The 15,052-nt window shown below is 48.0% G+C and overlaps 1 protein-coding gene across 3 annotated transcripts in view; it reads right to left on the bottom strand.

Moving 5' to 3' along the window:
* Positions 1 to 15,052, bottom strand: part of Polr1A (RNA polymerase I subunit RpI1) — a 155,302-nt gene that overhangs the window by 9,992 nt on the left and 130,258 nt on the right. For all 3 annotated transcript variants that reach the window (XM_089555725.1, XM_089555736.1, XM_089555731.1), the window contains 4 exons: positions 9,342 to 9,391; positions 5,553 to 5,720; positions 4,985 to 5,202; positions 11 to 156 (listed from right to left, as the gene is read on the bottom strand). In XM_089555725.1, the coding sequence (XP_089411851.1) occupies positions 11 to 156; positions 4,985 to 5,202; positions 5,553 to 5,720; positions 9,342 to 9,391 (582 nt within the window). The remainder of the gene's footprint in view (positions 1 to 10; positions 157 to 4,984; positions 5,203 to 5,552; positions 5,721 to 9,341; positions 9,392 to 15,052) is intronic.

The following is a 15,052-nucleotide window of genomic DNA, read 5'->3' as shown; positions in this document are numbered from 1 at the left end:
TGCCACTCACAAAGATCCTGGTCTGCCTGCGCTTCTCCGCCTCCTCAGAGCGAACCACCTCCTGGACAGAGGCGAGGATCTCCTCCGCAGTCAGGTCGGCCGTGCCCGCCTTGGCCACTTCACCACCTTCTTCACCCTCATACAGCAACTCTTCATCTGCACAGAACCCGTTTCAGAGTGTCAGCTCCTTCTCTGGTTACACAGTGACGGCATCTGCAAGGCTCGCCCCGGCAAACTTTTCAGCGTGCAAATTAAGATGCGGCAGCACCTTAAAATTAAAGCAGCAACACTGCAAGTGCTCTTTCCTGTCCCTTCTTCGTTTCGCCTTCGGGCTTTTTCTTTCACGCTGTTTCACTCGTGTCACAATGAACCAACTAGCCCAGCAAAAAGTTCTACTAAACATGTTTTTGAAATGCAAGCCAGGCTCAAACATTTGCCTTGCATACTTTTGTGCTGTAAATTTTTCAGACTATGGTACAATTCAAACATGCTAGTACTGAGGAGCCATTATGCACCACACAAGAACATTCACACAGCCACAACCAATGTTTCGGACTCTATGGAATTAAAAAATACCATTGTTCAGCCTAACGTGGACCCAACCAGCCAAGCTGTGGAAGGGCCATCTTGGAGGGACTGAATCAGGCTGGCCGGAATTGTGTGATTCACAAAGTGGTGGCAAAGGGTATTTGCACCACGGTATTTGCAGAGGGTTGGCACAATAAAATTTCTTGGCCTGCGTTTGTCTTTATAATGCCAATTCATAAACTTTTCTGGCCAGAGTGCACTGTGTACAATTCCAGACGTCCCACACACTTTCCTGTGCTGCTACAGTTGATGATAAGAATGTGCAAGCCGCGAACGCACCCTTGACCACTGCCCATACATCACCTACGCGTGCTAATAAACCCCCTTGTTGTTGTTCCGGTTCCTATGCAGATGGCCCTGTCTCTTGGTAGGCTCTTAAAAAAGTTAGCGCAACACAAAAACAATCACGAGGAAGAAAGATTTACTTGAGTAAGTAACGACTGTACGTTTCTTCAGCTGTGGTTGCTGGTGTTCAGTGCTTGAATTCAGTTTTAATACGTAAAAAGGTGTGTTCTGTTTCCTGGCTTTGTCCTGTCGAATTCCATTTAAACATGTCATTTTGGCCTTATACACCGCGTCACATCTTTTCGTTCTTTTCTTTTTTGCTTTTTAACGAATCATCAACTCTCGTATCGCTTTTAACTCACCTCGTGTCAAAGGGTTTCTTTTATCGTTTTGTCATCTTTCACCGACTTCTGACGTTTACTGTAGCTGATAGGTGGCGTGACGATGATATTCTGTGTGTATTTCACTAAAGAATTCAGTTGTCGGTCGCGCGTCGTCCCGTCTTTCTCGTGTTTGTGTGTAGTGCTAACTTTTATCAGAAACTATGCACCAACTCGCCCAGCAACAAGTTTTACTAGAGCACCCCGGGTAGCCTCACAGGTGCAGCTTCAGGCCCCAACGGCTGGCGCTTGGCCCATGGTGTTCCTGCGCACCCAGTGTCCCCGCAGGCACCACAGTGCGCGGAGCGGTTTCACGATGGCCAAGCGCGAGATGAAAGCAGTGTGAAAATACATTTGCATGGCTGTACAGGGCATTCCTTTGAACCACAGCGCTGGCGGACAACGAACGAGAATGAAGACACACAGTGCGTTGTGTGTCTTCATTCTCATCCGTTGTCCGCCAGCGCTGTGTCTCTCAAGTATGCTCTACCAACTCGCCCAGCGTCATACTTGACAGGGAACCCACTGGTGGGATATCAAGAATGCCACCATTCCAGCCAGCCTGCACCAAGGACAGCGGCTGCTGAGTAAGCGTAGACGTCGTGCTTCTAGCTGCAGTTACAGGGGCCACGACAGCCTACTTTCACACATACCCTGCTTACAGTATTTAATTCCCAGATAACAATATCTCCAAGTTTCAGTTCATTCTGTGCGGTACATACTTTTAAAACGAATTTTTTTCTGTTTCTTTTGGGAACTGACTCTGGCAACCTCTCATTGCTGGCGTCACAAGGGCACACTTGCCCCGCGTCACATGCTGTGCACTGCTGGCTGTGTTCAGCTGCTTGCGTGCACACTATGGACGGCAGTCACTCGAAATGTTTTTTTTTAGATTAGCGAAACAAAACGAATCTTCCGTGTTTTCTTTTCGGAAGCCTCCAGCTTAGAACGCGAGCTTAGTGATCCATGGGGAAAGCGGACTTGCTTGTGGCCCCAGTTTTCAGACTGTAGAGCAAAATGCACCCCTGCTATACTTACACTTCAACTCATCTTACTCGCGTGTTATCAGTGTGGTGTCTCTTGGCCAGCCACGTGCTCCCCTCTGGCTGCGAAGTTCATGCCCACTACTCACTGACTCAATAATTAATCTCAAATTATCACAAGATGGCACTAGAGTAAGCTTGCAGCACGAAAGGAGCAGAGAAAAGTGCCCAACGTAGCAGCTTCCCTGGTGCGCATGTGCAAGTCGAACATACATTCCTTTCGGATGGTAGAACCTTTCGCACAGCCAAGACTCGAATGTTTCACTGCCCGCACTCATGAACAGTCGCTGCCACCTAAATGAGTGCTTCAAGACACATCATTCAGCATTTACTGTGCATCGCAAAGTCCCCCAGGAATGCTACGATTACGAGCCCCGTGCCGAGGTTGTTTACATAACTGCGCACAAACAGTCCTGCCCGTTTGCTTGGCATGAAATGCAAAGTAGGCTCTCCATATATCAAATATTATCTACTCTTGCTCAGAAATTGCAGTTTTACTCGTTTACACCCTACGATAACACTGCAATGATCATGGAACCGGCGCTTCCCACTAACTGTATCTGCTTCCTGTCACCAATACTTGATTCCAAATTGCTTTGCCTAAAAATACGTTCGGATACCACTTTGTCCGCAGCCACATTTGTGAACAGCCAGCACCAACGATGGCTGCCTTTGACACACGCTCTGCAGACCGTAGTCACATCGTACACGCATCCTGCGATGTAGCCAGTTGTCTCTCTGAGGCCACTGCAGCCAACACTATGCCCGACGGCTATTTGTGTGTGCTAAAACTTGTGAATTCACTCTCCACAATCGCCCAAATTGGACCCACGAATCTAGCTGCACACTTGCTAGGAACAGAATAGGCTTGGGCAGGTTGGTAATTCATTGCAACAGCGTAATCATAGCACGGGAAACAACACAGGACAAAGACGAGACGGGACAAGCGTTAATTTTCAAGTTTCAACACAATGGATTTATTGCAGATCAGGAGCACATATACATTACTGATACACTACTTTTTCTTTTTTTCTTTCTGCTGTATCAGTAGTGCATATATGCTCCTGATCTGCAATAAATCCGCTGTGTTGAAAGTTAGCGCTTGTCCAGTCTCGTCTTTGTCCTGTGTTGTTTCCCGCGCTATGATTACGCACTTGCACTTGCTTGGCCTAGTCACGAAAGGGGCCAACGGTCCACCGTCAACCCAGCATAAGTTCACCGCTGATTACTATTAAAGTGTGAAGATAAAAAATGCAGCCGCTTGTTTCGATGCGGATAAGGTACACACAAGCGCAGCTTTTCCGGCCGTCACCTCGCCGGACGTGAAGCTTTCGCTCGGCTGCAGAGGCCCGGGCGACGGGAGCAAGCTGCAGCGTCTTGCAGAGTTTTTCTGCCCGCACCGCCTGCGTCGCCCTCGGGATCTATGTGCAGGCACTGACTGAAGGCACATCTTTGCTGGTGCACTCATATCGCATACATTGCCATGGCTAGCATGAGACCCAATAAATTTTCAAGTTTACACAATGTCAAACCAATCAGCCCATGGCAGAACCACGCAGCCTCTGTAAGTGGAATTCTTGAGTGGGTTCTTTTGAGACATGCTGTGCAGGGCAAACACGCTGCCAGCTTTCAGCCCACAACTCAGAAGCATTTGCAATATTCAACTGCACTGAGGGTCCTCCTTTCAGGGGGGTTTCTACACGTGACTTCTGCCTGTCATACTGCATCCACAACAACGATTTTTCTGTGATGATTTTTTGGTCACGCAACATGAACTGTTGGGCAAGTTGGTCGGCTTTTCGAACGTTGAAAGCTGCATGGCTTTCAACCTTCGTCGCAGTTGCACTACCACTCGGTTCTGCATTGTCCTGCAGTTTTCAGTTTGCTGGCATGGGCTCTATTTCAGAGAGTTTCAATTCTTTTGTGTTATGCTTTTGTCTTCTTGCTGATCTATTTGCAATGAATGCTATTTTTTCATCATCAGATGAATCGATACCTCAACAAGACTGGTGGATCACTCTTGAATCTTCTTCCTTACGCTTATTGTAACGTATGGACTGCGAAAAAGGCAACATTTACATGACAATAAATCGTATTTACATGACACATGCAATCACAAGTATCTCAAATACAACCTCGTTGATTATTCTACAATAGGGCCTCCAGGTCCCAGTGATTCCGTTTGGAATCATTATTTGTCAAGTATTTTAGCGCACCTGAACATGTGTTTAGTTGAAAGAATTCATTTTGAAGGAATAATGTGGGGCTTACTTGTACCCTTCCATGTGATTAGAGAGAAACAAAAATGGTTTTCTTCCTTCTACACGGTGCAAGCAAGGAAATGGCACGATGCAATGGCGGCAGCAAAGTGTACGCAGTTTCCATATCCCTCTCCTACCCAGAAGTACACACCAATCCGGAAAGAGGCCGCTAATGTATGCCGACTAATTGCTGAACGCCGGAACTACTGCAAAAGACAGCAGGACTTCCTCGCTCAATTCAAGACTGGTGGCCTCTGACATTAGCAGTGTCAGGGTTAATCTGACACTGCTAATAGCTCTGTGTAGTTTTCTGTGCCCTCAGCTATCCACTTGAAAAAACGGTGCAAGTGTTCCCTGAGATTTTGTTTTTTTGCTCCCCCCTCATGTCCTTAAGGGAAAATAAATGATGATGATGATGAACGCCCACCTGACTGAGCAGCGACGGCCAGGCGCTCTTCCTCTTCGGCCTCCTCGTACTCCCGCTCCTGGGTGTGGCGGGCAGCAGCCTGGCGAGTGACCGTGTCCCCGTCACCCTCGCCCTCGTCCGAACTCTCGCCCAGGTCATCTGGCTGGGATGGCTCCCCACCCTCCACCGGAGGGGCTTTGCCACCTCGCCTCTCACGGGCCTTCGCCATATGGGTCATCCTAGAACACCCCTCGCAATGCTCAGACAGCCCGGGCGGAATTCACGTTTTAAAGACGGTGTTCTAAACTGGCTGTGATTGATGGGACCCAAGCTTCATTTTCTGTTTCAAAGATGCACAAGGACGTTTTACCTTTTAAAAAAATACAAATTAGCTTGGCATAACAAGGATGCCTGATCAAGAAAGAACTAGCCCAAACCAGGCTTCTGTTGCATCAACTGCTAGGTGTAGCTAAGAAGTGCTTGGGACAGGCTAGCTGGAAAACGATCACAGGCAAGACTGCTTAGCTTGACAAGGACAGAGTTAAAACGATCGGTTAAGCTGTGAGCACCCTTAGCACTGCCTGCTCACCTCTCGGAGGAGATCTCCTCCATCCGGCGCTTGATGGCATCAACGAGCCGTCTCAGGAACGTCGTCTCCATGTAGTGCAGAATGCGGGCTGGTGTGGCATGCAATGCCTTGCGGTACGCCCGCCGCGGCAGAAACTGGAAGTGGACTCGGTACCGTCGGAAGCGCTCCCTGGATGGCATAGCACCACAAAAGTCACCACACACTCAGCTGGAGGGGAACGTCAGCATATAAAAATATGTGGCTTCTTATCTCACTTGGCTGACGTTGGATTCAGTCGTAGTGACGCAGACTTTTTTCGAGACGAACCTCACAGAAATGATTCGCTGATTTTCATACCAGCCCAAGCAGTCAATTTGTTGAGGGAATAAAAGACCTCTATTAAAAAACTCCGTCTGTACTCAGCACGATGGCTGACCGTGGAGAGAACTAGCCATACAGTTTGGGGGAAAACTTCAAGGATGCCTTTATGAAAGAACTATGTCAAGCAGCTGTGCACAGGGAGGGAGGGGCCACACACAGGCGGGGAAGCTGCGCAAAGCCTCTGCCGCTCCTGGGATTTTTAGGCACGAACGACGTGACGGAGCCACGGCAGCCTTATAGACTCTGGCGACGCCTCAAGAGCTCCTTAAAGGGATACTGAAGCAAAATCTTAAAACTGAACAAAAACGCTGAAAATAGATTCTCAGAAAGTGATTACACTGAAATCTAGTCATCACTGCGCATATTTTTCAGCGGATGATTTTATTTTCGATGTTTTATGAGCACGCACCAAGCCCTCCCGGTCGGCGCGAGGTGAAGAGCGTGACGTCATGCCACCCTCGTCCGACAGGCAATAGGACGGAGAGTACGAAGTTGCATTCCCACGGCGACAAATATGGCGGCACCCTTCGATGCATGACGCCTTGCTTCGGACTGCATTCGTCGTTGTTACTGCCTTCTTCAGCGCGTTCAATGGCCATAAATGGGCCATCGGTCTTTCGCTTCGTCTCCTGTCGCCCATAAGAAAACGTACGAGTAATAAATTTCCTTCATTTTTTTTTATTTAGTGACAATTCCGCCTGTTTTAATCTTAAGAGGGGCGTCGGTTTGTTGACAACTGTTCCCCTCCTAACCACCAGATGGCGCCACTAGTCTAAAACATCGTCGCGCCTCTGTTTTAAAAGTGAGGATGTTAGAAATGGCGTAAGGTCCGAAAGATAGCTGCCTTTAGCGTACGTAAGCGTGCATACGGTAATGGTATGTAGACAGCATCGATTAACATCTTGCCGTGCCGTGAGCAGACGATGAGCGGCCGACACAGAACTGAAAACTGGAAAAGGTGCGAGTAGCGATGGCAATCGTGCTCCTGCGGGAACGGTGGGTGCGCGGGTGTTATGACGTCTAGTCGCAGCTTCCACAGGCGGCTGCCAGGTGCAAGGATATGGCAATAAATCGCAAAAAAAACGTGCTATCCGCCTTTTTCACTAAAATGCTTGTCACATTTATCAATTTTAGCAGTCAAGCTCTTGCTTACATGTGAAAAAGCAGCTCCAAAAGTTTGGTTCAGTATCCCTTTAACGCTGTTGCATTAGAAGTGCCACTGCGATCATTCATCCAGCAAGGAGAGGCACATACAACAGGGACACAGCTGCAACAGTACGATTCTTCTCACGGCACACCTCGAAGAAAGGCTTTACGTACCAGCCTTACTTCAAACTTTTCGTGTTAAGTTATTGAAGAAGCATAAAAATAATTCAATCTGTGCACAGAGGATAGCATCGTAGTGCAGCTACTGATTCAGAGCCAGAATCCATGTTTTCAGCCCGACATTAGCCAAGCAAGCTATGTGAGCTAACCTTCCCAGCATTCCTGTGGTGAATGAAGTGCTCTTTAATCTCTTAATGAAGGCATATTTTAGGCCTAAAAGTGGGACTGCCCTACACATTGGACTAACATTATTGAAGGACCAAACAAAAAAATTGTACACTTTCGTAATCTAATTGCTCAGAGCGGGTGGTTTGGCATCTTGTTTCGATCAACTGTAGTGGCTTATTATTCATGTGACAACAATCATTCAGCTTTCCTTTGATTACATGTACAAAGCTGCTGGATGTTTCCATGCCTTCATTTACAATCGAGAGGAAGTTGTCGAAGTTAGCTAACTAGCCCGCCATCATTACTGCATGCACTTTTGCTGTGCAGAAGACAAGCACTTTCTGAGTTAATATTCCTTGCGTTGGAGTTTGTGAAACTATATTTGCCCTTACACTGAGTGGGAGTTCTGCCCTTGGCAAAAATTGCTGACAAGAACACATAGAGCTCACTCTAAATAGCTTGACAAAGCCAAGCATGTTAGAAATAATGATGAATCTCTGTAACCAGTTGTCTGACATGGAAACACATGTCAAAACTGATAACTTTTTTTTTTTTTGCTGATGGTATGGTCTGACTGCCTTTGCAAGTTTGGTTTGGTTTATTGGGGTTTAACCTCCAGAAGCGACTCAGGCTATGAGGGACGCCGTAGTGAAGGGCTCCGAAAATTTCGACCACCTGGGGTGTGCAAGTTTCATGAACAGCACTCCATGCACTGCATGAATGCCGGGAATGTGTTGGGCATGGATTCTGAAAAACATGAATTCTCGCTTGGAACTGATAGCTACAAAGAGATGCCCTCCACTGTGCACATATTAAATTACTTTAATATTTTGTTTTTAACTTTTTCAATAAATTTAGCCCAAGTGCTAGGCTGCTGCGGAAACTTTCACAGCATTTTTTTCTTTTAGGTTTGCAGCGAGAACAGATGTACTATCTTTATGGCCAATTCCTCATTTTGTGCCCAGCATTGGCCGAGCCAAACACGAGACCTCATTCCTGTGCTGGGTAAGTACAGAGCATCCATATTAAGGGGGGAGCCTGGTCTCGAAAAAAAAAATTGGTATTAATGAAGTCACAGTGAAGAAATCTTCAGGGAATATGTATTTTTGTGTGCCGATGTCACTTAATTTCATGTAAAACAATTCCTTGAGCACTTACGTAATTTTTATGCATGTATTTTGTGAAGAGCCTTGAAAAAAATTTCTTGCGGGGAACTCGCTGAAATGTATGCCACTGGGTTCCCTTGACACCAAGGAATGCAATAAGGGTGAAGTTGTCTTCCTGCCTATCACAGAACTTAAGTTATAGGGTTTTGAAGTTGTCACTTCAGAAGTGAGAAGAAAAGCGTGTATTCCCGTTTCTGAAGTGGCAGCTTCAGTATCCTATGACTCATTTCATGATAGCCAGGATGACAAATTTACACTTATTGCATTCCGTGGTATCAAGAGAACCCAGTGGCATACATTTCGGCGAGTTTCCTGCAGCAAATTTTCTTCAGAACTCTTTGCAAGATACTTGCATAAAAAGTGCATAAGTGCTCAAGAAGGAATTGCTTTACATGAAAATAAGTGACATATCTGGAATCAGCGCACAAAAACACCTGTGCCCTGAAAATTTCATCACTACGGCTAGATTAATAGAATATTCTTTTCAAGACCAGGCTGCCCCCTTAGGAAACTCTGCAGCTGCAGGCCCCTTGGTGTTTGCCAGCTGCAAAATGCACACTGTACTGAAAGCACAGCCATCCACTTCCTCTGGCACACTGCTGGAGCAGATGAGCGCCACGAATGCATGAAAATGGCTCAGCTGGAATCACCACTGTACAGTACGCCCCACAGAGCCACGACCTGCTGCCATGTGGAGACAGACTCTCGAAGAACGTGAAATGGGCAGTGATGGCCCCCCCCCGAAGCGAGTCAAAGAAGGAACACTCACGATTTTCCCCTGACGTGCAGCATCTCAGTGACAGTCACTCGCTCCAGCACCTGGGAGGAAGACAGAGACTGAGTCTCAATCTCATGCAACTTGGCCAGAAAGACAACAGTCACCAAGGAGCACAAGAAAATGTTTTTTTTTTTTCAATTGTGGTGTTGATGGTAAACTATTTATCGATGAAAGGTAACTGCTTATAAAGCTGAAGAAAGAATAACAACATGCCATCGGTGGGCTCTGAACCCACACCCATGAATTTCACCTCCGGTGCACTGCCAACAGAGCTACGGCGGTGGTCGTCCAATCTGCTTTTGGAGGTACTTATCATAGCCATTGCCATTATCATCTCCATGACTACGCCCACTGCAGGGCAGAGGCCTCTCCCGTGTCTCTCTCCAATCAACCCTGTCCTTCGCCAGCTGTGGCCACTGTATCCCCGCAAATTTCTTACTACCACCTAACTTTCTAGCACTCCCTGCTATGCTTGCCTTCTCCTGGAATCCACAAGCAGATGCCCCCTTCTGCGTCTCTACGCAAACTGCCTGTGAAACAGATGAGCGCAGCAATTGTGTTGACCTTTGACCCCACCTCGGGCAAGAACAAAAACACCCTGTGCCATGGTGCTCTTTGGTCACAGATGCCCTTGTGCCATGAAAATTCACTATCATTAGCTGTGCCAGCCAACAGCCATGCAACCGCTTTGCAAGTGCTCGCGACAGCTGGCGTGAAGGAACCACTGCTCACAGTTTTAATAGGCGACAGAGTATTTACACCTCCCTAGACACAGGTGCCAGTGTTAGCCTAATGGGTGCGTGAGCTTCCGAGGCGGCTAAACGAAGTGGCACCCACATCAGAGATGAAAGACGCACTCTCTGATTTGCAGAGGGGTGGTCAGAGGTGACTCGCTCAGCATGTCGCTGCATCCGATGGCAAGGCACCAGCAGGAAACAGCGGTTCCTCCTTTTGGACATGCTTTGCCATGACATCGTACTGGGACACGACTTGCTTGAAATGGCAAGCTTCTCTGTGCACATGGGCCTTGGCGGATGGACACTCGGAAGGTTTAGAAGGGCGTCTATTTGGGCTAGATGGTGGATTATTTGAGACAGAAATGGCAACAGCGCTACAGCAGAACGTACACAAGACAGACTGACACACGACATGCGCTAACTTCATCCGAGCTTATTTGCTGCAAAGCCAGCAAATATACAGAAAATTTAAGGCATGCGCAGAAAACCGGTACAACAAGGCATCAACAAAACTGTTCAAGATATGATATCTGTCTTGAAAAGACGGACCAAAGTATTACCTGCACAATCTAAACCCCTCTTCCTAATGTGGAACGCTTCCAAAAGCTCCCGTGCCCTCATAGTATCTCCACTCCTGCCCAGAATCTATCTCCCAAAGCTGTGGCTCACACTTCCTGCATTGCTGGCATCTTTTTTGCCCCGGCCCATGTTCTGCCGCACGATTACACACGAAGCACTCAGCGCAGTGATGCAAAAAGATGGGCACCTCCTAGATTTGTTAGCAATGATCATGCGTGCTCAGCCGCGCAGTCATTAATGCACCGCCCCCGTCTGGCCACATAGGCTTTTCCGCAGGTCAGTGGTATCTCAGACCGCGCGGCTGAGCACGCACGATCGCTAACAAATCTAGGAGGCGCACATCTTTCGCAGCACTGCACTGAGTGCTTTGTGTGTAATCGTGTGGCAGAACATGGGCCGGGGCAAAAAAGATGCCAGCAATGCGAGCCACGGCTTCGGGACTTGTGTCCCTCAGATGTACTTCAAGGCCAGAAATGCAGTTTTGTCTGGTTTTATGTTCACCTTTACACTTGTTCTTCGTTGCCTTCCGTGTCATGGTTCTTTTTCCATACCCCATTCCATTCTTTTACCTGTTTTAATTTTCCCCTTTACTCTTGTTGTTTGTTGTTTCCATGCTCTGATGCCGGTTTTCCATATGTCACACCATGTTTTTATTGCATTTTCATACTTTTTTTTACTTTTGTTGTCTGTAGGGACAACTGCATTGTCACTTCAAGTATTTCTCATGCTTTTTACTGTGGCTGATTGTTAGGTTCCTTACTAGTTTCTAATCATTTTCTTGACAAGGAGTTTCTGGGGACATGCTGACTGAATGCTCTCTGGTTTATCGGCCTCTCTGCAATGCAACTTTTGATCAATGTGGTCTAGATTTTAATCATGCCTTGTGCGAATGACAGTGATGGTTATGTGCATAGGTTCACCCCATATTGCCACGTATCATTGTAGCGTCTGTTCATTAGCGCAAGGCCACAGGAAAGGGGTGTTATCATTTTTGTTCCTGAGGCGAGAATCGACCGGACTAAGCTCGATTGATCACAGCCATGAATAGCTGCATCTACGTTTTTCCAGATTACTGTAGATGAATCTTCTCGTGTTATCTCGAAGTTTCCTCGCCGGCTTTAAATTGGGCGATGCCGCGAGCGGCGGGCATTTGTAGTTCGACGACTGATGAGCACGTTTGTTGCTTACCCCGCCGCCAAGTGATTCAGTTCTTTTGCGGACGCAAGTCAGCCCAGATAAAGAGCTTCGTTTGAAAGTATTGTTACTGCCTTCCTGACCACTGGACTGCCGTCACTACAACGTGACAATATATAGCGTTTGCTTTTTGGTCTCGAATAAACAGTTGGAGGTCTGCGCCTGTGTTGTCGTCTGTGTTCCTCGTTCTCCTGTCCTGTCGCATTCGCGCAGTACTAATCTTTTCTGCTATAGAACAACTAGCCCGCAACAACATTCTATAGGACCTGTACTTGCAAGACGCTCTAGCCATGGCCAGGGAGCACCGAACACTGGTGAAGGCCGAACAGGTGAAATGCTATGCAACAAGCGCCCTCAGCCTACAAGGTAGGCAGTCTTGTGCTTTGCAACAAGCACACTCTCAGTGATGCTAGTGCGGGCTTTAAGGCTAAACTAGCCCCTCGGGGCCTTACCTTGTCACTGCCTGCAAATGCCGAAATACAGCTAAACACGGTTATATGACGAAATTAAAAAAACTCCGAGATTTTTCGTTTTCGCGAGAAGAGTTGAAAGGACACTGCAGAACGGAAACCAAAATAAGAAATAAATATGGGTGAAATCACCTTGAAAATGCTTATATAAAACGTCACTCGATGTCATGAATGCGGAGAACCGTTTCGCAATTGCGCTGATAGCGCGACTGCGGCAGCACCCGCCACCACCTATGCAGCGGCTCGCGCAACGTCACTACGAGTGGGGTGGGGAGGGCGGAGGTGCCGCCGCTGAGCTGGAGAACGCATGGCCGCACCACTGCCATAGACCAACCACGGAGGCATGTGCTGCCTGTTCCCTCTCTCGGTCTTCCCCTCGCTGTTGGCCCAGGAAACTGACTCCTCACCTTGCATCGCCGGTGCTCACCACCGTACCTGCTCCTGACGCACAGTAGCTATTGGTGCCAGAATCACGCGAGCAACCCCGCAGTGGTGGTGGCTGTGCACTGCTGACTTTGCTTCTTTTTTTTTTTTTGCTGTGCCCTATCATTTTTCGCTGCTTCTGAGCATGAACTGTTGGAATGCCATGTGGTATGACGTTCCAAAAGAGGAAGCGCCGGAGATGTGCCAACAACGCTGGACCACAGCGCATTGTGTCAACTGCGTTACTCGTTGCAATCGGCGTTCCTCTCATGTCAGTTCATGCTTTATGGCCACGAAACTTTGGTGTGGTTCTGCCAAATGTCGAGCAACTCAGCACTAGCTACCATATGCATGGGGAAGCCACTTCGTTACACCAAGGGCAACACCTTTGTTACATGGAGGTCTCAAATACACGCGCTTCAATGGGGGCGGCGAGGAATTCACTACGTGCAGGTTCGTCACATCCAGATTTAACTGTAACTAGAAGCTCAAAGACCCAGCATCAGGGACGCTCACCAGTGTAGCCAACGCTGACCAACTGATGCTGTACCCCCTGCCGTGGAGACTCTCATACACGGTTTGGGGGGGGGGACAGTAGGATGCACAAAGGTTCAGCGGCAAGACATGTACATGGTGCGTGGTAGTTGGTGTGAGTAGAGAGGGCTGATGTGGCAGATATATACGAGTGCAGCATGCATGCGATCGGTGCGTGAACTGCAGCACACAAAGGGCACTGGCAGGGGAAAGTGTGTGGACGGGGTGACCTCAGTGTATCAAATAAACTACGAAGTAAACAATAGAAAAAAAAGACAACAGTCGTCAAAACAAAGGAGCAAAAGGGAATGTTTCTATTTTTTTTTTTAACTGTGGTGTTGGTCAAGGTAAAATATTAGTGCAACTATATTACTGCTGAAAGATAACTGCTTACGAAGTACAAGAGAGAGAGAGAGAGAGAAACAGAAGGATGGAAAGGCAGGGAGGTTAACCAGGCGATGCCCAGCAGGCTACCCTACACGTGGGGAGGGGAACAAAGGGGGAAAAAAAGGAAAGAGAGCGGCAGCGAAATGCGTTTTTCAAGTGTCCATCAACCACTATGTCAACGGGACAGAGGGTGCGCCCTTAAAGCTTAAAGTTTAAAGACGGGAAGACAACCCTGAGTCCTTTAAGAATCTCAGGAGCGCTTTCACTGCTTTTCTTTGAGAGGAAGGTTGTGCCCAAGACCCCAGAATCTTGGATTACAAAGTAGAAGAAAAAACAACCACATGCCACCAGTGGAATCCGAACCGACAACCTCCAAATTTAACGAGGGCCTTGGTTCTGGCAGTCTTAAAACCATAAAGTTCTCGCACAGCTTCCCCGTTTGATCATGTCCCATGTGACCCTCGCGGTAATAAAGGATGCACTACATCTGCCACTATGGACGATGGTGGCACTGATGAACACTCTTGACAGTTACCTGCAAACATAAATATCCCCGAAAGCAGAAGATTGAACAGCCATTGGCTTAGCTCAGTCAGCAGTAGAGCACCTTGCACAAAAAATGTACAGTGGAACCTCGATTATACGACGTTCAGGGGACCGCGCGAAACCGTCGTATAATCCGGGTGTCGTATAATCGAAAATCAAAAAATCCCCCCCCCCCCCCCCCCCCCCCGCCCCTCTTTTCGCGGCGAAATCTCGATGAAACGGGCGCGAGAAAAAACATTTTATTTAGGAAACATTCAAAAGAAAAATAGCTGCAGACAGTTCTGTGCCGCCAGTGTCGGCAAGCAGCAACACAAAAAGCGCCGTGGACGCCGCTGTCCTCGCTTCGGTGAGCGCGGCTTCGGCCGCTTATCTGATTTTTTCAGCAGCGTCCGCGTCCGCTCCAGAGGACGCATTTGTTGCTGCGAAGCGCGTCTTATCTTTTCCTCTTTATCTTTCCTCTGATCTTTTAACTCTCCTCTATCTGCACTTGGCAGCCGTGGTGGCTGGGCTGGAGCCAGTAGGCAGCGGCCCGTGCACTTTCCTTTTCATCCTTCTCTCAGTCGCAACAACAACAACGTGTAGGCCGCGCCTCCTCGGGACTACACAGGCTCAACGAAAAAGAGAGCGAGTGCACTTGGCGGCCTCGGCAACGCTCTCTTACGCGCCAAAAAAGGGGGTGCTTAGATTCGCACGCAAAGTTTTTTTTCCAGAAATTTTTTTCCGGAAATAGGGGGGGGGGGGGGGGGGGGGGGGTGCTTAGATTCGGGGGGGTGCTTAGAATCGCGAAAATACGGTACATCCCGGCCTGCGTTTGCTGACGACCTTTTTTGAC

Source organism: Amblyomma mixtum, chromosome 1 (assembly GCF_055824585.1).
Source record: "Amblyomma mixtum isolate Tamu chromosome 1, ASM5582458v1, whole genome shotgun sequence".
In the NCBI taxonomy this organism is placed as follows: domain Eukaryota; kingdom Metazoa; phylum Arthropoda; class Arachnida; order Ixodida; family Ixodidae; genus Amblyomma; species Amblyomma mixtum.
The sequence above is the reverse complement of the archived record's forward strand: the minus strand, read 5'-3'. Positions and strand labels throughout refer to the sequence as shown.